Source organism: Neovison vison, chromosome 11 (assembly GCF_020171115.1).
Source record: "Neovison vison isolate M4711 chromosome 11, ASM_NN_V1, whole genome shotgun sequence".
Lineage (NCBI taxonomy): Eukaryota > Metazoa > Chordata > Mammalia > Carnivora > Mustelidae > Neogale > Neogale vison.
In genome coordinates, this window is record NC_058101.1 from 90,639,309 (window position 1) to 90,663,370 (window position 24,062).

Here is a 24,062-nt window from a genome sequence, read left to right on the forward strand (position 1 = left end):
GTTACCATTTTAAGAATGATACACTTTTCATCAACTTAGAAAAATATAAGCACACAAGGTTCTGCCACATTTATAATTTTGAGGAAATAAACTCTGTTATAACCACTGTAAAAAATGACAATCCACCTTCTAAGCTTTCCCACTATCCCGAGTTTTTTTTTTTTATCTTTTTTATCATTCACAAATGAACGAACTTGGTCATCCCTCTGTGTATTACTAAAGATTCAAAATGTCCAACTAGAAATATCCAGCTCAGCCTTTTCCTGCAGCAGCTGCTAGAACCCAGCTTCCTGGCCTTTTGAGTGCATGAACTCATTTGGTTTTGTAGGGTGCTCCACCTACTTTGTAACGCCATTTTAAAGGGTGCAGTGCTGGTAGTGTTAATAAAGAACCTCAGTGACATCAAAATGTGTTAAACATTACTCTTCATGACACTCAAATTGCCATTGCATGAGCAGTTTGGACTGCAAGAGTCTTCCCTAAAGTAGAATATTAAGAAAATAAACTTCTGATTGAACTTACTAATATTTAAAAGGATTTGAAATGTAAAATTCAGGTCACATTTGTGACAAGTCATGGCAAGTTTTTGATAACTGCCGTTTAGCTTTATTTCCTGTCATTGAATTAGTATCAATATTTTGGGCTCTTTACTTGCTCCGTGTGGGAAAGGGTCCCATTTTGAGCCTGAGCAACATCTAAGGTATATACAAGTTTAAAACCACAGATGATACTCACATTGTGTTACCTGAGAGGAATAACTCCCAACATTGATTTTGGTAACCTCCAGGGTTTTTCTATTTATTTTAAGACATGCTGTAAAAGTTAAAAACAAACACAAAACGAAATTTAAGTTAGTCATTTAAAATGAGTACCACTCATTTATGAAGTAAGAAATTCTTTGTATCATAAAGTAAGGAAGGATATAAGTGAGTGGAATTTGGTGTGGAGAGAAGGAATGATTTGGACAGGATGTTAAACATCAGGATTTTGTCACCGAATGTAAATTTTTGGCACCGATTTTCACAGCATTTCCCTTGACCGGGGCTTTATTTCAAGTGTCTAAGGCCTGTTAGCTTTCCTTAACAGCCTTGTAAAGTGGAATCAACTGAAAGACTTAAAGAGGGCCGCCCTGCTTTTAATTGCTGCCAGCTTTGCTGAGCAGTTAGCAAGGACATGCTTATCCACGAAAGCAGAGCCCCTAAGTGCTAGTACATTGGGTCAGAATAACTTGTAGAACTCTTTCCTTCTTTTTGCTCCGATAGTTAGGCTGCAACTTGTATAGAGTTATGATAGGACTCTTGTTTTTTTGGAAGAGGGAGAACTTCGTGGGATTCTATTAAAAATGCCATTCTGTAGTATCTGCTTTGGCCAAGGACTTTGAGTCATCAGGTTGCCCGTAGCCAGCCTGTTTCCAGACCTGTTAGCCCACTCAGCCTCTGGGTTTATACACCAGGAGCACCTTTTTTCCCCCTCGTTGTTTCTCTGATTCTTAGAACTTTATGAAGAAAGGAACAGGCACCGCTTCCTACCCCTGCTTGCATCTCCATAGGAATGAGTGCTTAGGGTACAGGAAATAGCAAAATCTTAAATATATGGAGGAGATTTTGAAATACTTTTACAAGTGTTTTCTAATTTGATTCCTGTATCAAAGCCCTGCAGGTGAGTGAAGGAGTAAGGAGGTCCTTCTCCCATTTAAAAAAGAGGAAGTGGAGGGGGAAAAAAAAGTAACTGAGTTGACTGACCTAATGATCACCCACTGGCCTGTTGAGAAACGAAGCCTTTATTGGGGAGTGGGGGGTGTCTTCATGGCCTGTTAATACAGCTGCCCTTGTTTACAACTGAAAGACTGAAAATCCAGAGAAAGTTGTAAATGGTTCAGGCTCACTTCTGTGTAGTCTTATAGCTTCTGATGGCCTGTTTGGTATTCTTGATTTTATACCCTGTTGAAGACAGCACCTTGCACTTCATCAAGATGTCAGTAGAGGTGGTATTTTCCCTGTTTTTAAAGAAGATGAAGTTGAAACTCAGAGGAGGAAAATTGTTTGCTTCTGGCCATACAATTCATTTGTAGGAAATCCTTAGATTAGTTTAGAATTTAGGATTCCCAAAAACTTATCCCCTTGATGCTTTGTAATCCCAAGGATTTTTAGCAATTAGTCAGCCTCTCATTTATGAGTCAATTATAATTTTTTTTTTTATTAAATACATGGTGTGGTTTTGAGAGTAAAATGAAAGAACTTGGTTTAAAGAGAAATTTTATACCACAAATCATTAATCTATAAGCTTTCCAAAGGTTCAGTTATTATACACAAGATCACAGTGTGGTAGTCCTTTGTGCTCTTTTGATGGTAAAATTAGTGTTAGTGCTTTGATAGCCTGGAGCTCATTAGTATGCTGTATAGAACCTACCTTTCCTTTGTTGTCTATCTGCCAACAATTTCAGTTGGGGAAAGGAATATAGAATGAGTGGTGTGGTCAGAGGAAATATAGGATACCCAGTTAAATTTGAATTTCAGATACCACTTAGACTAAAAATTACTCATCGTTTATCTGAAATTCAATTTTAACTGGGTGTTCTGTATTTTTCTTTGCTGAATCTAGCAACCTTAAGAATCACTGTTCTCTTGAACACATTCATTATACATTTTTTTTTTCAGTGCATTGTTTTAGATTTATAAAACACGACCTGATTTTAGAGAAATAGACCTGGGATTTTTTTCAGGACACAATCCTTAAGAATCTTTATTTTCTGAGTACTTTGAGACATTTTTTACCTCAATGGCTTAATGTGCCATCTTTTTATGATCTGAGTGCAAAAAATTAAGTTAGAGAATGTGTTATTTTAAGTGATCTTATTCTCTCTATGCCTTGTATGCTTGAACTTGAGTTTGACTCTTCTGGATGCAGCCAGAAGTTACAGAGTGCCTCTTTTGGGATAAGCATTGATGTTCTGGGAACATTTATATTCTTACAGGCCATAAGACTTGGAAAAAGAGACCTGGATTTGACTCCTGATTATAGAGGTCTTTGGTTCAGTCATTTATTTTTAGCTTCATAATTTAGAAAACAGGGTCGTTAATGCCTGCCTTACCAGGTTTAATAAAATGGTGTCCCCCCCTTTTCTCCCAGTATCATTCATATAAGTACTTTTCAAAATCTTATAAATTAAGGAAGAGAGGTGAAAATAGAAAACCTATCCTATCCACAGGAGTGATTTGCCCAGTCAGAAGTACCATCTAGGTTTCTTGAATCCCATCGGGTGCTTTTTTTTTTACCCTTATATCTGACATGTTCACAGTCGTCTTCTCCATCTTTGTTCATTTGTATCCATTTACACTTAACTTCATATGTTGGCAAAATCCAATATGTATATAAATTAACTCCCGAACACAACATAAACTTCAGTTTTGGAGGCGTGGTCACTGAATGGTGTGCCTGGGGAATTTAGTACTCTCTGGTGTGCAGCATAGTGCCTGACACCCTCAGATCTTTACCTTAGGACAATAATTCATTCTGTAAGAAAAACGATATTTAAGCATGAATCCAATTAAAATGGGGGGAAAAAATCAGTAGAAAGGATTGATTGCAACTTTATCTTGAAAATGGACCCAAAGATTAGGAAAGTAAATTAACCTTGTCCTAGATTTAATAAAATTTATATTATAATGAATATTTCATGCTAAATTTTAGAATAAACAATTTTTAACCAAACTATTACATAATCAATTAACTTCTCCATGTTTGACTTTTATAACAGGGTGAGAGATTCTTTTTTTTTCAAGAAATAGTTTTTCAAATTAATATTTTGAAGGTTTCTTCAGATTTTTCAAGGATATTTCTTAGTCTTGAATATAATTATTTAAATAAAATTCTCTTTTCAAGTAACTTATGTCATTTTCCTTGTTGATTATTTTTGTATTTGTTAGCTGGTCTTTAATTAGGCATAGCCCTTAATTGTTAGTGGCATTTTGTAATATTATAATTGTTATATAATGTAATTGTAAAAAAATAATATATTGTAATGGTTCTCCAACATTGATCTACTTCTAGAAATTCTGTATCTTATATAAGAATTTTAATTTTGATTTGCAGATTATTTGTATTTGTATAGAGACTGAGATATTAAAAAATTATCGGAAGATTAGTAGTCTTAAGAGAAAAGGCCCACTTCATATGGCCACCTGGGTCATACACTACAAAACTTTAAGGGATGTGTGATGAGAGAGATGTAAGAAATGATTTAATTTTATTTGTGTGGTGGTTCCTAAGTGAGTGTTTTGATATTATGATAATGTATGTTTTCCTGCATAAGCATATAACTACAGAGACTCAGATAATCAATAATGTGGTCATTATAATGTGGTCATGAGAAACCCCATCCCCCATGACTGGTGGTTAATAAAAATTGTTGATTGAATGAGTGAATATACAAGAACTGCTATTCCTGTATAATTCCCTCACCAAGAAAGTAGCTAGAAACAAAAACACTTGTGAGGCAGATATAGTAATAAAAAACATAAAACAAAGAATTTTTAAGTACTGGCTCCATTTAAGACATATAGTAGGTCCTGCAGGTTATATGAGAATAAATTAACCATAGTCAGTTAGGAGACTTACATCCAAGAGGTAAAGAATATTAACAGTTAAACCACAATGTTGATTTCTTGTAACAAATATATCAGCATTCATATATTCAAAGACTGTTGTCCCTTTTGGTGTAGTTAATTTAGGAGCCTTACTTTTGATCCATTCACTTAATTCAAGAATTATTTATTGTAGACAGACTATGAGACAGGCATTTTCTAAGATAGACAAGTAGCTCTGATGAAATTTACATCTGGTTGAAGGGGACAGACAATAAAACAACAGATTAACCAATAAGAAAAATATCCAGTAAGAAGCATTTAGGTGCTGGGAGGTGAGAACATCATGTGTCAGAGGCCACTCTAGGGGGCATGACCAGGGAAGAATTGTCTGAGTGGAGAATGTAGAAGCTATGATCAGCCAGACCTAGGTGAGGGGAGAACATTCTGGACTGGGAACAGTTAGAGCTTGAGGTGCTTGAGGAGGACCAGGGAGGCCAGCCTGGCCAAGTGGAACTGTGGTAGGAGATTAAAAGATTTGGGGTATTGTTCTCTATTCACTGAGAAGCCAAGTAGGATAATTGACAATGTTAAGATATATTTTGTTCAAAGATTGCTCTGACTGCTGTGGGGAGAATGGATTGAACGGGGGCGAGTATAACATAGAGAGACCAGTGGGGGCTTGTGGCCACAGTGGGCTGGGACCAGAACTTAATGCAAGAGATAGAAATGAACAGATTGGGATATAAGGTTTGGGGAGTCACATTGACGCAACTTGACTTGGACATGAGATCTGAAGGAAAAAGAACTTTAGAGTAATTCCTTCGTGTTGATTTGAGTAACTAGGGAGGTGATGGTGCCCTTTTTAATAGGAGGAAAACTGGCAATGAGTGAGATTGGAGTAAGATGATGGGTAGGGCATTAGGAATTCTGCTTTCACCATTTTAAGTTGTCTGTTTAGATAGCTGCATGGATCTGTCATGTAGATATTTTGATTAAAAAAAAAGTAGGGGGTGCCGGGGTGACTCAGTGGGTTAAAGCCTCTGCCTTTGGCTCAGGTCATGATCCCAGGGTTCTGGGATCCAGCTCCTCATCCTGCTCTCTGCTCAGCGGGGAGCCTGCTTCCTCCTCTCTGTCTGCTTCTATGCCTACTTGTGATCTCTGTCTGTCAAATAAATAAATAAAATCTTTAAAAATATATAAAAATTAGAAAAAAAGTTGATCACCATTTTCCAATAAGAAGATAAGAAATAAATTGGACTTAATTTTATAATGGTAGCTGAAATAACTCAAATGCCTATTTTATATTGATTTAACAATTTAAGTTACATGTACATATGTTTAAATCACATAAAATATGTTAATTTAGACATAGAGCTTTTTCCCTATCTATATTTTACAAAACAATTTTAGTCAGAAACTTCCTGTACATTTTTGACAGCTTCACATGCTTTTTTGACATCAATGTCTTTGGCACTGCTACTGCAATTTTGGGGGGTTATGTAAGTGTTTTTTCTTAAAGGGATCTTTGAAAGGTTTTTACAACTGTATCCAACACTTGAAATTCTGAGGTCATTCTGATAATATCTGTTATTACTTTTTTTACCCAATCCTTTCTAGACTGGTACTATTTCAGAGTAATAGATATTTACCAAATAATACAGTGTTGTTCAAAACAAAATAATCAATAAGTATCTCAAAAATGGAAAACTTAGTAGAGATTCAGAAATAAGTCAGCCTCTTCTTTTTCCCTCTGTGTTCTTCTTTTTTCACTTAATAAATTGTGGAGATTATTCACAGCGGCACATATAACAATTTTTCAGGACTGCCCTAGTATTCCATTGTATAAATGTATCATTATGTATTTAAACAGCTGGTCCAGGTAGCTTGTTATCTTTGCTATAACAAACGGGCGCTACAATAAATAGTCTGGAACTTCTTTGGCCGCATGGATAAAATCCCTGGAATAAAGGATAAATGCATTTGAAAATTTGTTAGAAATTGCCTGTTTACCTTCAATGAGGTGGTAAAAAAAATTTTTTTTTCTGGAAAAGTCTCTTAAGGTAGAGAAGGAATTTTACTTTACATCATTCAGTATCAGAAGATTGTGTTGATCTGAACCCAGGGCCCTCAGATAAAGGAATCTTATATAATATATATACATGCATGCAAATAAAGCATAATATTGAATGAACAATGTATTTAAAAATAAATTGTCACAAGAATGCATGCATCATATATACAAGAAAGATAGACAAAAACAAACTTGAATCTCTTAAACGTGCATCTTAGTCATAGTATAGATTTGTAGGTAAACGTTAAAAATAGTCCTTTAACGTTAAAATCACAAAACATTTTGCTATAAATGTAGTTTTATCATTCTATTGTGTAAAACTAATGTTATTTTCCTTTTTTTGTATTACTATAGCCAAAACGATTGAAGAGTGTCCGTATACCAACACTCTCCAAAATATTGAATTGTCCAACTTTTTTCCTGGCCTTTTAGTGAAAATAATCAATATGTCATTGAGAGTGGGGATTGTTTTGCTTTTATTATGGGCAAATTCTTTTAAATATCATCAATGATACCTAGTTTTTGTCTTTTGAATGTGAATTTGAGTCTTGGGAAAAGTCAAATCTGCATAAGAGATATTAAGTTAGCTGTTACTCTAGGGTTTTTTTGTGTGGTGTTTTTTGTGGTTTTTGTTTGTTTTGGTTTTGGTTTTGGTTTTGGTTTTATTTGTTAGTTTTGAGAGGAGGGCTTAGTGAAAAATAAGATGTAACTTTTAGAGGAAACTAATATCTTTATTTACCTTATAAATTTTCTTAAAAGTTAGTTTCAAAAGAAGAGCCCCCAAAATGTCTAAGGTAATGTCACTGTCAATTGGTATAATTACATTTTTTTCAAGGGAAATCATTTGCACTGAACAGTCATTTTGATGTATATGATCTGATGATTGTTTAAAAAAAAAAATCGCCTACCATGAAGCCTTTAGCTCAAGTGGAGTTCTTTAACAGAGAGGTATATTTAAAACAAATGATTTAAATTTTCTTGGACAAAATTTTTAAAATTAGGTATTACTTACTTTCTGATTTTCTCCTTTATACAGGAGTAGATAATCTGGAAGAAGAGATAATTGTTACCATTATTGAACAAGCATTATTAGAATAATATTTACAGAAGTCTGTACTCTTTACATACCAGATCGAATTGTTTATATTTCCCCCTTCTAAATCTAATCTCTATATAGCAATATAAATAAAACTATATAAAATTAAGCATATTATTAGCTAGCCAAATTTAGATAAATATTTGTTTTAAATTTTCAAATGTTTAACTTCAGAACAAGTTGTATGTTTTCTACAGCAAATTTTTTATATTTATATTTTCCTAAGACTTGTCAAATTTAGTGTCTTTTATGCTAATGTAAACTGCTTTTGAGAGAAAAAGACTTGCTGCTTTATGCACTGTAAATCAGATATCTAAAAATCCATGTTTATAGGCATCAGACTTTACTAAAATGTTTATTGAAGAAATTGTTCTTTATAGTTTTTCAAAATAAAACTGTCTTAAATAAACTACCTTGTTTTTATTTTCTATGAAAAATTGAATTCCTATCTAATCAGTTTGCTATGGGAGAATTTTTAGCAGCTTTCAGGGATAACCCCTTTCTTTCTTAAACGTTTACTAAGTCTGCATTCTGTCCTGCAGAGAAATGGTCAATGCCTGGTTCGCTGAGAGAGTCCACACAATCCCCGTGTGCAAGGAAGGCATCAGAAGCCACACGGAATCTTGTTCTTGCCTCTCGCAGCCGAGTCCTCGTGCAGACAGCAGTGCGCCTGGAACACCAACCAGGAAAATCTCTGCCTCTGAATTTGATCGGCCTCTTAGACCCATTGTTGTCAAGGATTCCGAGGGTACTGTGAGCTTCCTCGCTGACTCAGAAAAGAAGGAACAGATGCCTCTAACCCCCCGAAGGTTTGATAATGACGAAGGGGACCAGTGCTCAAGACTCTTGGAATTAGTGAAAGATATTTCTAGTCATTTGGATGTCACAGCCTTATGTCACAAAATTTTCTTGCATATTCATGGACTTATCTCCGCCGATCGCTATTCCCTGTTTCTGGTCTGTGAGGACAGCTCCAATGACAAGTTTCTCATCAGCCGTCTGTTTGATGTTGCGGAAGGTTCAACACTGGAAGAAGCTTCAAATAACTGTATCCGCTTAGAATGGAACAAAGGCATTGTGGGGCACGTGGCAGCATTTGGTGAGCCCTTGAACATCAAAGATGCTTATGAGGTAAATAGGGAATCACTGAGATGGGGGAGTGGGGTGAGAAGGAGACGGTATGGGACAAGGTGGAACATTGGACACCTGCCGTGAATGATGGGGAGGGTGGGTATTTCAAAGTCAGATGGAATAAGATCACTGACATGTAGGAATTTGCATACTTACTTAAAACTGGTAAGTGTGATAAGAACTTTCTCATCTTTTATTTATTTTTGGAAAGATTTTATTTACTTATTTGAAAGAGAGAGAGCATGAGTAGGGGGAAGGAGAGGGAGAAACAAAGACTCTCAAGCTGACCCAGTGCTGAGTACTGAGTTCCACTCAGGGTTCAGTCCCACAAGCCTGAGATCATGACCTGAGCCCAAACCCCAAGTCTGATCCTTAACCAACTGAACCACCCAGATGCCCCAGAACTTTTCCATCTTTTAAATGAGTTTCTTTACTGGTGTTTCAGTCAAGGATATGGGCCATAGAGAAATCTTGTCTTGTTTTTCTCCTTCATGATAATTTAACATAGCTCACCTCACAGTTGTATTCTCTTCTTTTTTGCCTACTGACTATCCATATCCTTAATTATTGTCTGCACATGAACTTCGGAGGATTTCATTGAGGTTCTAAAATGCTAGGTCCAAAAACTCAAAAAACCAAACCAGTAATCTTTTTCCATTCATTTGTTCATTCAGATTAATAATGTTCATTTATTTGAAGTCCCATTGACACAAAAATCTGATTGTCTTTCTTTTCATCTTTTTTTCATTTTTTTGTTAAATAAATTTATGTCTTCAAAAAATAAAAATTGTTTCTCTAAAATATTTTAGTGGAAATACTGAGTATTGTACTTTTTTTTTTGAAAGATTTTATTTATTTATTTGACAGATAGAGATCACAAGTAGGTAGAGGCAGGCAGAGAGAGAGAAGGGGAAGCAGGCTCCCTGCCAAGCAGAGAGCCCAGTGTGGGGCTCAATCCCAGGACCCCGGACCCCGACCCAAGCCGAAAGCGGAGGCCTCAACCCACTGAGCCACCCAGGTGCCCCTAGGTATTCCACTTTTGTCTTTAATTATGGACTTAAAGATTACACTATATAATTCTTCTGATTTCCCATTTAAAATGATCTTTTTATTAGTAGAATTGTGTTTTTTAAACAAGGCATCTTATTAAATGACATTTTGTTTATCAGGTGTTTTCTAGAACCTTGATAGAAAATTAATCTAGCCAACTATGTGATGCCCTCTAAATGTTCCGTGGTGGGGTGCCTCAGTGGCTCAGTGGGTTAATAAGCCTCTGCCTTTGCCTCAGGTCATGATCCCAGAGTCCTGGGATCGAGTTCTGCATTGGGCTCCCTGCTTAACAGGGAGCCTGCTTCCCCCTCTCTCTCTGCCTGCCTCTCTGCCTATTTGTGATTTCTCTCTCTCTCTGTCAAATAAATAAATAAATAAATAAATAAATGTATGCGTGTTCCGTGGAAATCCCAGCTTGCAACTCCTCTATGTAATTTAAGCAGTCATTACTGTTTTATTCACACCTGTATTCCTGATGGTTAATACAACGCCTGGCACATAGTCAAGTCTTAATAAATATTGACTGAATGAAAATTATATAGGAGGTAGGATAGATAAGTAGCAGAGAGAGCAGATCATAACAGATGCCAAGGAAAATGTGGTAGGTTCAGGGAAGCAGGAGATAACATTACTTGGGGAATTGAGAAATTTTTTTTGAGGAAGCAGTACTTGATACCAACCCTGGAAAATAGATAAGATTTGAATAGATTGGTTTGTGTACATGGTGAGGTCCAGATGTAAAGAGAGGTTGAAAGAAGCAACAGGGCAGGTATACAGTATCCACATGTGTGGGCAACAGTTGGTATTGATATTGAGGAACTATGGGGTCAGAGAATGCAGATTACTGGAGCCTTGAATGCCAGGCTGAGGGGTATGTGTGTGTGGTCCAGAGCCATGAGGAATAATTGAAGATGGTTTCAAAGGGGGAATTGGTATGATTCAGACTGATTTAGCATGATGAATTGTACAGTGCTCATTAAATGAAAAATACTGGATACTGGGAGGATAAATTACTTAATGGTATGAGGAAATGAGGACCTGAACCAGGACACTGGCCTTAAGGAGCAAAAGAAGGGAATAGATTTCCAGTGAAGAAGTGGAATCTGCCAGAGTTGGCAGCCACTAGCAGATGGAAATGAGGGGGAAGGAGGAGTCGAGGATGACTGAGGGTTTAGATGTGGGAGAATAAATATGGTCACTAGGGAGTAATACTGAGATATGATAGTTTAGGTAGGTGAAATCATGAGATATTTTTCAGAATCCCCTGTATACGAGCAGTCTATTCCATTTTGATTCTTCATGGAGCTATCTCCATGACTTCTGTGAGCTCTGTAGTAACGCCACACCGTAGCAGACTACAACAGGGGTATTAAGGACACAGCTGAAGGATTGCTGCCAAATTTGCAGAATTCCCTTCCTGTCCTAGGTGACAGCTGGGTTTCCGCTTTTCAATGGCACTATAGTCCCAAGTACAGTAGGACCATAAATATGCTTCAGCTTTGCTGAGAAAGCATTCATTTGTCTGTGTGGTTCTAAGTTTCTGCAACTCTGAGAATTTCTTCACTTATGTGCATTTTGGCTGAATATGCTTACCATTTTCAAAGTTTGGACAGTGTAATTTTTGTTTCGGTTAGTAATGACTTAATTCTTATGCTACTGTCAGAAAAGGCCCCATGTCCTTGATTTGCAGTGCTTCCAGGGTGAAGCCTCTTAGCCTGTGGATTTTTCATGGTGCCTCTTCAGCCTCGGCAGCCTTCATCCATGTTTACAGGGGCCTTAGCAAAAGTCATTCGTGTCCCAGAAATTTCATTATTAAGGTGTGGAGCTGACCTGTGACATACAGTTTGCATCTGTGTTGACAGTGGAAGTGAGTTGGCTAATGGATAATTCATTATTCAGCCCCACCCATGATTCAAATAATAAGAATTGTGTCTCATGGTTTCTTGAGAAGTCAGATAGGAAAATGCATTCTGTCTTCTGAATCCTACCTCTTTAAACATACATCTGTAAAAATAACACCTTACAGCAGTATTTCTGTGTTTGACCACAGAACCCTTGAAAAGTTGCAGTGTAGCAATGGAAAACCATGAGGTGGTCGTGAAATATAATCGAGTTCAGTTTGAAGCTAAAAATACATAGCAGTCTCATAGATAAGTCATTTGTAAGAAGTGGTCAACATTTGATTCATTTTTTAAAAACTTTATGACAGAATGATATAAATTTGAGAATTGAGCTATTTTATTACTAATAAGATAGCACATTAGTATATTTAAAGTATAAAACAAGATCCACAGCTTAAACCAGTGATTCTCAGTCAGACCACAAATATCAATGAGAGGGTGTTTGCTGCCTGAATTGCACAGCATCTCCTCCTGCATCAGCCCATCATTCGTGTAACTTTCTTGATGTGGCACAGCATTTATTGATAATAAGATATTAACACATAATGATCAGAACAACTGTACAAATGTGTTTGGTGTTCTCCTTATATGTGAAAACTAGATACTATCCATTATCTAGAATGGATTGTGTATTAGGGTTCTTTAGAGAAATATATTTAGATACCACAATCTGTAGATATATATGTATATGAATACATATACATACATATTTATATGAAGAGGATTATTACAGAGGTTAGCTCACTCGATTATGGAGGTATGGAAGTTCTATAATCTGCCTGTTGCTTGCAAGCTGGATAACCAGGAAAGCTCATGGTGTAATTTAGAGTCTGAAGGTCTAAGAATTGGGCAGCCAGTGTTAAGTTTGTGGCTCTGAGTCCAAAAGCCTGAGAGCCAGGAACCTCATTGGAGTGCAGGTGAGCAAAAGAAGGTAGATGTTTTAGCTTACGCAGAGAGTGAATTTGTCCTTCCTTTGCCTTTTTGTTCTGTTCAGGCCCTCAGTGATTTGGATGATGCCAACCTGCTTGGTGAAGATGTTTGCTCAGTTTATTGATTCAAATGCTAATCTCTTCTGGAGACATCCTTACATACATACCTGAAATAATGTTTTACCACCTATTTGGGTATTCCTTTGCTTAGTCAAGTTGACACTTAAAACTGACCATCACAGATTGCCTTGAACACCTAGTTTCATGTCCTACAGAAGCCTTGAGATTCCCCAAGATTTCCTTTCAAAGGATTTATGTGGTGAAAACACTCCTCTCTGTCCCAAGTCAACTGAGATGCAAAACGTGGGCTCCTGTTCTGTTTCCATAAGAAACGGAAGACTAGGGAGAAGACTTGCAGAGTTTTAGGGAAGGGTCTCATTGCCATTCATGCAGCCTTTACCATGTAGCTACTATTCTTCCCACCCTGATGACTTCCTTCCTCCTTTTGTATTCCTTATCTAGATAAATCAGTCCCTATCATCTCTCGTTTTGCATGTCTCACTTTGTCAAAATTTTTTTACTAAAAAAAAATGAGCTCTCTCAAATGAATTTCCTATGAATAAAATGATGTCCAAAATGAATTTTAGGAGAAAGAAGTAACACTAGCAATTGTTTTAATCTTGATAAATCTATTAATCTGTCATGATCTAATTGTGCCCCAGGGAACATAGTTTGGGAACTGCTATATCTTTGTTCAGTGTTCTAATAATTTTTAGGGACCGTATTAAATGCCATTCTGTGGAAGAAAACTAGCCTATAAATCAGGAAGAGTACTGTATTGTTTTCTGTTATTTTGATTTTTATATAATTTCAAACTTAAGGAAAAGTTGTAAGACTTAAAAAAACTTACATATATACTTTATGCAGATTCTCCAGTTGTTTATGTTTTGCCCCATTTGCTTTTTTTATTTTATTTATTTATTTGAGAGAGAGACAGTGAGAGAGAGCATGGGCGAGGAGAAGGTCAGAGAGAGAAGCAGACTCCCCATGGAGCTGGGAGCCCGATGCAGGACTCGATCCCAAGAATCCAGGATCATGACCTGAGCCAAAGGCAGTCATCCAACCAACTGAGCCACCCAGGCGTCCGTGCCCCATTTGCTTTATCGTTTTCTTCTTCTATATACAATGCATGTCAGTAATACATGCATACTATTTTTCTCTTTTTTAAGATTTTATTTATTATAAAGAGACGGAGCATGAGCAGGGGAAGGGGCAGAGGCAGAATGAGAGAGAGAGAGAGAGAGAGAATCTCAAGCTGACTCCATGCTGGTTATGGAGCCCAAAGAGGGGCTCAATCTCATGACCCTGAGATCATGACCTGAGCCAAAATCAAGAGTTTGTCACTCAACCCACTGAGCCATCCAGGTGCCCTTATGCATACTGTTTTTCTGAACCACTTAGTAAGTTGGAGACATTTTTACTCAATATAATTCAGTAGATATTTTCTAACAATATTCATTTATACAATAATAGTACGTTTTTCAAAATCAGGAAGTTTTTATGATACAATGCTGTTACCTACTATTCCATAGTCAAATTTAGTCTTTACAGTTCTTTTTTTCCCTCTGATCAAGGATCTAATCCCAAATTACGTAATGTACGTGCTTTCCTTGTCTCTTTAGTGTCCTTTAAATCTGGAATAATTTCTCAGTGTTTCTTTATCATTCTTGATGTATATTTTGAGAGTACAGGCTATTTTTGTCGACTGCATTTTGATGAGATTCAAGTTAGGTGCTTTGGACAGAAATACCACAGATGTCAGTGTTGAGACCTTTTTTGATTTTCTAGAACAGTCATTTCTCCCCTTCTTCGACACCAGCTGGGTGTCCTACAATCCAATTCAATTCTGATGCTAGATGTAGCATCTAGTAGCTAGCTTCTGACACTGTACTGCTACCCATTAGCACAAACTCCACAGTCTGAAGACTCAGTCCCACTAGATTGTCCCCAGTTCCCAGTTCAGATACCAACCACAAACAGGGTCCTCTGGCTACTCACATATTTATGTCCATCTACAAATTAGGTGATTTCCCCACTTGGGTTCAATAATTTGCTTGAATGACTCACAGAACTCAAAGGAAGCTCTGTATTTTATTTTATTATTTATTTATTTGTTTGTTTGTTTGTTTATTTGTTTATTTATTTATTTATTTTTGTGAGAGAGAGAGTGAGTGAGCATGTGAACACAAGCCTGGGAGAGGCAGAAGGAGAAGCAGACTCCCTGCTGATCAGGGAGCCCGATGCAGGACACTGGGATCATGACCTGAGGCAAAGGCAGAGGCTTAACCAACTGAGTTACCCAGGAGCCTAAGGAAGCACCATATTTACAATTACAGTTTTATTATAATGGATACAATTCAGGAACACCTAAATGGAAGACATACATTAGGGCAAGGAATGGGAAGTGGGGGGACACGGTAATTCCATGCCCTTTCCAGGGGGTGCACCACCATCTCAGCACATAGATACATTTAGCAATCCAGACACTCCTCCAAATCTCATTGTTCTGCGTTGTTGTTGTAGTAGTTGTTGTTGTTCTTATTTTAATCAAAGCTTCATTATGTAGGCATTATTGATTAAATCCATTGGCCATTGGTGATTAATTTCAATCTCCAGCCTCCTCTCCCTTCTTTGGAGGTTAGGGGTAGGGCTCAAAGTTCTAACCCTCTAATAAGTTGTTTGGTTTTTCTGGTAGCCAGTCCCCATCTGGAAGCCACCTGGGGTCCACACCCCTATGACTCATCTTATTAGCATGAAGTCAGGTATGGTTGAAAGGGGCTTGCTATGACTATCAAAAGACTTCCCTGTTTCTCAGGGAATTATGAGGGTTTTAGGAGCTCTGCGCCAGGAACCTGGGACGAAGACTAAATATATAATTTATTAAATGCCCATAGTCTTTTCAGCATATGTTAATAGGAAGTATGGCATGTGAAGTTAGTTTACCCCAGTGTTGTTGATGTTAATTCTGAAAACTTGGTTAGTGGTGTCCACTAGGTTTCTCCACTATAAAATTATAGTTTTCCTATTGTAATCAATAAATATCTTATGATGAGATACTTTGATATTGTGTAAATATTCTATTCTTCATGAACTACATTTACCAGTTTTAGTGTCCCTGATTTTCTAACTCCATCATACCTTCTATGTTTTTAGTTGGCATTCTTGTGTGAAGAAAAGTTTACCTTCTTCATTCATTCATTCATTTACTCATTAGTAGCACTGTGGGCTCATGGATTTTTATTTTGTATAATGAGTTATGATCTGTTTTTATCTTTATTTATTCACATTCTCAAATTATATTGAATTGGCCAGCTTCCTGTGTCTTTTTGATATGTCGTTGTCACTCTGGGCTTTCTTGCTTCCTTGTAGGCTGAAAGTTCTAACTGGCTTAACAATATGTTCCATGCTCAATTTATACTTTCCCCTTTTAGCCCTAGAATCATACTTTTTCCCAGGAAACTCTGGTTCCTTTCATTAGAGGGAATGGTAACCAAGATAGAAGCTAAGATGTGAGCACTAGATGCATTCATTGCTTCTGGTATGTGTTTTTTGCTGCCAGTATGTCAGTAGACAGGACTAGGAATAAAATATATAAATACACATGTCTATATTTTATTTATTTTTATATCTACTTCCTATATTAATAACAGTTTCCTATGTTAATAACAATGAATTCTTACTGATACCTCCAATTTCAATCTAACACCTCAAGGTGCATTTTAGTTTTATTCCTTCTTTTTCTGTTGGGTTGTTCCTTCTCCAAAAATAAAGACCCAAGCTTCCTTAATCTTTGTGCATTTGTTTAAGCCAAGTTCCAAGCTCTTTACTCCTTTGTGCACATTCTGTTAGCTTTCCCTTCAGGCTGTACAGTTTCCATTAACATTTCTTGTAGTACAGACCTGTGGTGACAAATTCAGTTTTAGTTTATCTGAAAATGCCTTTCTTTTGCTTGTATTCTTGAAGGATATTTTCACTGGATAGACAGTTCTCACTTAATGGTAGTTTTCTTTCAACATTTTAAAAGAGTTTTCCTACATTTTTTGGTCTTCCTTTTTCTCATGAGAAGTCAGCTATCCTTTGTATTTTCACCTTACATGTTTCTTGCTATGTATCATTTCATACTATAAGGTTTTCACTAACTTTGGGGAAATTTTGGTCTATGTCTTTAAGTATTTTTCCACTCGATTCTCTTTTTTCTCTTTAGCAATCCAAATATATATATATATGTTAGACCACTTGATATTGTCCCAGAAAACACCCAAGGCTCTGCTAATTTTTACAGGTGTATTTTTCCCCTTCAGTCTTTCTGATTAAATATTTCCTGTTGATCTGTCTGCAGGTTCACTGACATTTTCTTCCATTGTTTCTAATGTGCTGTTAAACCATCAATGAACTTTTCATTTTAGACATTGTAATTTTCAGCTCTAGAGTTTCCATTTGGGTTTTTTAAAATAGCTGTTTTGTTTTGTTTTTTTACAGTTTCCCCTCTATTCATTATTACCACATTTTCCTTTAAGTCCTTAAGAACATTTATAATACTGGGTTTAAAGTCCTTGTCTCTTAATTCCAACATCTGAATCATCTTGGGGTCATTCTCTTTTGACTATTTTTTCTCCTCACTGTGGGTTACAGTTTCCTGTTTTCTTCACATGTTGTGAGTTTTGATTATATGCTGGACATTGTACATGTTTTCTTGCAAGATATTTGGATCATAATCGTCTTTTTTTTTTAATGGGGCTGACATTTGTTCTTCCAGGCAGTGCAATTACTTTTTGGCCTGTCAGGCTTGGTGTTATTGTTGGGGTGGATCCATTTTAGTTTGAACTTGGTCTTAGGGAATGCCCTCCAAATCTACGGAATGTTTCTTACTCCTAAGGATTGGCTTTTCTGTGTCTCAACTGAATGCTTGAGGTGGAATGGCTGAGCTGGAACTCCAGTGTCTCAAAACCTTTCTCTAATTGGTATCACCATTCTGCTTTCAGCCTTCAATACATGATTTTTAGCTAGTTCTCTAAGTCACTAAGTCTCTAAGTGACTATGTCTGAAGTGAATAGTCACTGAGTCTTTTACCACTCCTTTTATCTCTCCCTCTAATCCCCCAACGTAGCTTTCTTATTAGTTATTTTTCCTTGCAAATATTAGCCACTTTAGAAGCTCTGAATTCCTTTCAATTCCATTTGGAAGCCTTGCTACACTTGGGTACTGCCTGCCTTCTTGCCAGCAGGAAAATGGTCCCAGGAAGAAAGCCAGAGTGGTTGTCCTGTCTATTTCCCTTTTTCATGGTCTGTGATTTAGTTGTCTTGTATATTTGGTCTAGTCTTACAGTTTTCAGTAGGAGGGCAAATCTGGTACCAATTGCTTTATTTTAGCAACTGGACTTCCAAGGCTTATGTTTTTGTTTTTGTTTTTTTTACACTGTCATGTTCTCATAAATAGTGAAAGGAATAATCACAGTAGTAGTACTGCTCCATTTTTTCTTTGGTGGTTCCTGGACCTAAAGGGGTTAGAAGTTTTTTATATTGCCTTTGCACTGAGTGCATTGTTAGGAAAATTCTTTGAGATGCCAGAATTTACCTAAAGTGAATTTGAAACATGCATTACTCCCACTCCTTCAGTGAAATGGAATCCAGGGCTAATGTTGATTTTAAATTCCCAATATGCCCCCAAAGCTGTGAAAGCCCTATTAATTTCAATTTGTTAAACTCTATTGCTTTGATTAGATAGTTAAGTCCTCTTCTTTATAAATTGGTTTGTAATTCAAATATTCATTAACAAAATAATTTCTGAGGATGCATTTTTATTCATGTTTTGATTATTAGCTTGTAGAATAATCCACTATATAAGTTAATAATTGTTTTACTTCTTTAATTCATTAATACCAGTGTCCTGTCTGCCTTTTTAGTATGTTATTTTAGAACAATTTTTAAAAATTTATTCAGCCAACATTTTCTCTGTATTTCAATATAACTTTGAGCATGTTTGCAAGAAAAAAAGCAAAAATGCAGTAGTATTTATTAATAATATAAAATATTTATACTGATTTTCTGCCATTTTATAACTTTCCTTTCGAAATTGTCTTTAATGCCAAGTATGGCTCTCCTGGGAAAATTGGCATAATTTCTGACCCCAGTTGACGGAATCTACTGTAATCATTTACTTCATTCACAGCTTTGGCCTTGCGTGACTTTGAACTAATTAAAAAATAAATAAATGACCTTCAAAGATGAGGGTTTTCCAGTGTGGCTATTCCATATTCTCTGAAGGGAATTCCAAAAACAGAGTTTTTAGAGCAGTGTTGCTATTATTAGGTCGAGTATGTAAACTTCCCAAGGCTTTTGCTTTGAGGGGAACAACGCTCCTTTAAATGTTCATGTTCTGGTATGTTTGTTTCCATTCTAATCTTATTGCATATAGTAGTATCTGTCCATTTCGTCTAGCATGTTTTCCTTCTTACCTACAGTCTTTGTTTTAAACTACAATAAGCTAAAAATGATCACATCTGATGACTATGATACCATTTGTTAATGAATTCCTTCATTTATTTAACAAATGCTTTTGAGTTCTTGTGGTTGTATTGGGAATACGGTGAGGGACCCAAAAAAAAAAAAAAAAAAAAAAAAAAAACCCTCCTGGAATTTACAGCCTAACTTTAATCTTTCCAATCTAAAGTTCAAGGGAAAATAGCCTGTATCTTTCTTTCTTCAACACACATTAGAACCTTTACAACTCTCAGAAGTCCTTTGTGATTATTGGATATGCGTGACGTACTTTGTAAAAGGGAAAAGAAGTACAAAGATTAAGGAGTTGTTTACGGTCTGATTGAGGCCATGCAGTTTTTTTTTTTTTTTAATGCACATATATAGATGAAAATATTTAAAAATTTTTTAATGCACATATATACATGAAATTATTTAAAATTCTTACAAACACTTGGGATAGAAGAACAGAATACTGAGGGGATATATAAACAACCATTATGAGGGAAGTAAAGTTAGTGTTAGGCAGGTTGTTTTGGAGTGGTAGGTTTTACAGGAAAAATTTCAGAGCAGAGATGCTTTCCTTTGGATGGCACAGAAGAATCAGATAGTGAGATGGGAATAGGCAAATTGTATTATAGTGGTGGAGAGTTGCCACTTTTCCATGAATCTAAGGAATGCCGTCTAAATTGGTTAATATTTTGAATTTCCTTTATTTCTGAACATATTTTGAATCTGTATTTTTTTGTTTCTCACGAACACTAGCTACTAAAAAACGTAAATTTATCTTTGTCAAAGATGATTTGTTTACATGATATGATGTCTTTCCAATGATAAAATTGTCATTCAGAGCAATAAGGTAAGTCGAAGGTTAGATTTTTCTAATCTTATAAATCGGAAAAATCAAATCAATCTTTGAACAGATCAGTCATTAAATTGAATTTCTTTTTCCTTACTAGGATCCTCGGTTCAATGCAGAAGTTGACCAAATTACAGGCTATAAGACACAGAGTATTCTTTGTATGCCAATTAAGAATCACAGGGAAGAGGTAAGCCAATTTTCCGTTTCATAAAGGTCATTTGGAAACATTCTCTTTTTGAAAAAAAGTTTTATTTTGCATACTTATGAAATAATACTATAGGGACAAGTTAACTACAAAGTGCTTAAATATTCTGCTTGCTTTTTTCTTTTTTTTATTATTTAGATAGGGCTGAATCTTGATAGAGACTTTACGTTGACTTAGAAATACATTTCAGGGGCGCCTGGGTGGCTCAGTGGATTAAGCCGCTGCCTTCAGCTCAGGTCATGGTCTCAGGGTCCTGGGATCAAGTCCCGCATCTGCCTCAGCATCTCTGCTGAGCAGAGAGCCTGCTTCCCCCTCTCTCTCTCTGCCTGACTCTCTGCCTACTTGTGATCTTTCCTTCTGTAAAAAAAGAAATACATTTCAGACATTTTATTTCCTTACCTCCTCACCTTCATCACCCACCCAGGACCTTATTTTATCCTAAGATGCAAAACTGTGGTTGTGGTTGGAATCTATTTCATATTATATTGGAAGTGTCTGAATAATGCTCATTTCATAAATGGTCATTCAAATTTTAATGGTTATCAGCTGATATTTGGGGCAGTTCAAAATGAGGTTTTGAAAACATGAAAATTGTGGCTAATTCCAAGTAAGTTTCCCTGTAGAAATTATAACAAGCAAATAAAATGCTTGAGCTTATATTTCATCTAACTAGAATTTTGGATTCTGTTAGCACTGAATTCCCTCTTTATTAATATTTACTTAAAAAAATAGTTAATAAATTATACCTTTCAGTTAAATGCTCTCAACTCTGGCTGCTGGTTACAATCAACTGAGGAACTTCTAAAATGTTACCATTTAAATCTGAATCTCTAAGAGCAGGATATAGTCATTGATATATATATATTTTTAAAGATTTTTATTTATTTATTGGACAGAGAGAGAGAGATCACAAGTAGGCAGAGAGGCAGGCAGAGAGAGAGGAGGAAGCAGGCTCCTCGCTGAGCAGAGGGCCCATTGTGGGGCTCGATCCCAGCACCCTGGGATCATGACCTGAGCTGAAGGCAGAGGCTTAACCCACTGAGCCACCCAGGCGCCCCGACATTGATACATTTTTAAAGCTCTCCAAATAATTCTGAAGTGTTGCCAGGTTGAAAAAATCACTACTCTAACTGAAAACAAATAGATTGAAAGCACCCGTACTGGGGGATCTCAACCTTGGCTGCTCATTAGAATCACCTGGAAACTATTTAGAAATTTTAATGCCAGGCTTCACTTTAAATCAGAGTCTCTGGACCTGGGACTCGGGCATCAGTATTTTAAAGCTCCCAGGTGATTACAGCACGCAGCTAGGTTCCAGAACCACAGAACCACTCCTAAAGATACTAGAAGCTCTTTGATGAATCTACTTGACTTATATTCATATTCTGACATCTTTCCTTTCTCTCCTCCATCCAGTCCTTTTCCAAGTCCCATTGATTTTTTTCCCATTGAGAGTTTTTCTCACTTCAGTTCCTTTCCTTTCTTACCTACTGCCATAATTCAGATATTGTAGTAATGCTTGAACTTTAAAAATATTTTCGTAAGAGGCTTCTCTGTTTGCAGCCAGTTTCTCTCCAATCCAACCTGCTAGATGTCCTGGGAATTTTCCTAAAACACAGCTTTCTAAATCAGTGCACCTAAAACATTAATGTGCACATGAATCCCGTGGGGATTTTGTTCAGATGTAGTTTCTGAATTCCATAGCTGCAGGTGGGACCAGAGATTCTTTTCTAACAAACACTAAGTTGATGCTGACACCCCAAGTCTGCAGATCACAATTTGACTAACAGGATCCTAAGCTAGTCATTTCTCAGTAGTCTAAAATAAATTCTCAGTGCCTTGGAGTTGCTACATGGTTTTGTTTTGTTTTTTAAGATTTTATTTATTTATTTGACAGAGAGAGACACAGCGAGGGAGGGAATACAAGCTGGGGGAGTAGAAGAGGGAGAAGCAGACTCCCTGTGGAGCAGGGAGCCCAATGCAGGGCTTGATCCCAGGACCCTGGGATCCTGACCTGCTCCAAAGGCAGACGCTTACCTACTGAGCACCCAGGCATGCCGCTTCATGGTTTTTTAAGAGGAAAGTTAGAGTCAAAGTCACTAAAAATACCTGCAGTTAAAACATGATTATGAGATTGATTAATTTAATTGGTTCGTTAATTAGGTGGATGAATAATTAAAATAGAAAAGGCCATACATGGGTTAATGATGAGTTTGCCAGATATAACAAATAAAAAGCATGCCCCATGCAATATTGGGGGCATAGTTATGCTAAAAATTATTTTTTGTTCCTCTGAAATTAAATTTGACTAGCTGCCTGTATTATCTGAGAGCCCTCAGTACAAACCATAGGCTGTGATTCTGTGCACTTGAGAAGAGAGTGTTCAGATTCCAGTTAGTTAAGTATATGGTAACACTGTGGCCCACAAAACAGGCTTATAGTGGCCAAGAGGCCAGGTTGAGTCACGCTCTGATTAAACGTCTCTTTCTAACTAGAAACCGGGGCCCGGGGGAACCCGTGAGAATGTGCAACAAAATCACCAGGATGAAGTGCGTGGGATTCCCCTCCTGTAAGAGTGACCGCAGCACATATGTGTTTGTGTATGACAACCTGAGAGGATGATTTAAATTAAACAAGCAACAACAGCCCCAACTGTGTTGAAGTAAAATTTAACACGAGAAAATTCACCCATTTTCAGTGTGTTCTGACAGACGTGCACGCATCTGTCATGTAACCACCGCTGTAATCAAGATACAAAACATTTCTGTCGCCTCAGATATTTCCGTGTATCCCTAGCTGTGGAGGTCCTTGCCCTCCCTCAACCCGAACCCCTGACAATCACCAGTCTGTTTTTGTCTCTGTTCTTTCTGCCTTTTCTAGAATGTCATGTAAATGGAATCCTGCTGTAGGTAGTCTGTCTGGGTTCTTCCCCTTTGTACATTTGTGAGATTCATCCATGTGGTTGCATGTCAGTCATTTGTTCCTTCTTATTGGCAAGGGATTGATTCCCCGGTGGGAATATACCATTTTGATCATCCATTCATCAGTTGATAGATATTTGAGTTGCTTCCAGTTTTATGAAACAAGCCACTGTTCTGAAAGAAGCCACTGTCAGTTTGCATACAGGTCTTTGTGTGGACACAATGCTTCCATTTCTTTTGGGTAAATAGACAAGAGGTGAATTGCTAAGTCATATAGTTGGTGTTTAATTTTATAAGAAGCTTCAAAGACTTTCCCAAAGTGGCTGCACCATATGCATTCTTAGCAGTAATATGAGAGTTTCAGTTGCTTCAAGTCCTTGGCAACATGTGGTGTTACCGGTTTTTAAAACTTTTAGCTGTTTTAGTAGGGATGATTTGAATTTGTTGTTTTGTTTTGTGTTATTTGAGACAGAGAGCATGAGCAGGGGTGAGGGGCAGAGGGAGAGGGAAAAGTAGGCTCCCTCACTAAGCAAGGAGCCAGACTCGGGGCTTGATCCAGAACCCTGGGATCCTGACCTGAGATGAAGGCAAATGCTTAACTGACTGAACCACCCAGGAACTCCTAGGGTGATTTGTATTTGATTACATGAATATATAACCCCACTCTCAGCCAATAACTGTCAGCTCACTTCTAGATCTGATGACAGTGGGTCCAGCTGCAGGCCCCAGAATGTGATTGTCCAGCACTCTCCCTAAGATTCCTGCTGGGTTCCT

At 36.9% G+C, this 24,062-nt stretch overlaps 1 protein-coding gene across 4 annotated transcripts in view; it reads left to right on the forward strand.

Annotated features, from left to right (window-relative positions):
- The window catches only part of PDE5A (phosphodiesterase 5A), a 151,363-nt gene that overhangs the window by 12,476 nt on the left and 114,825 nt on the right, over positions 1–24,062 (forward strand). For all 4 annotated transcript variants that reach the window (XM_044224106.1, XM_044224108.1, XM_044224107.1 and 1 more), the window contains exons 2-3: positions 8,296–8,884; positions 20,260–20,349. In XM_044224106.1, the coding sequence (XP_044080041.1) occupies positions 8,296–8,884; positions 20,260–20,349 (679 nt within the window). The remainder of the gene's footprint in view (positions 1–8,295; positions 8,885–20,259; positions 20,350–24,062) is intronic.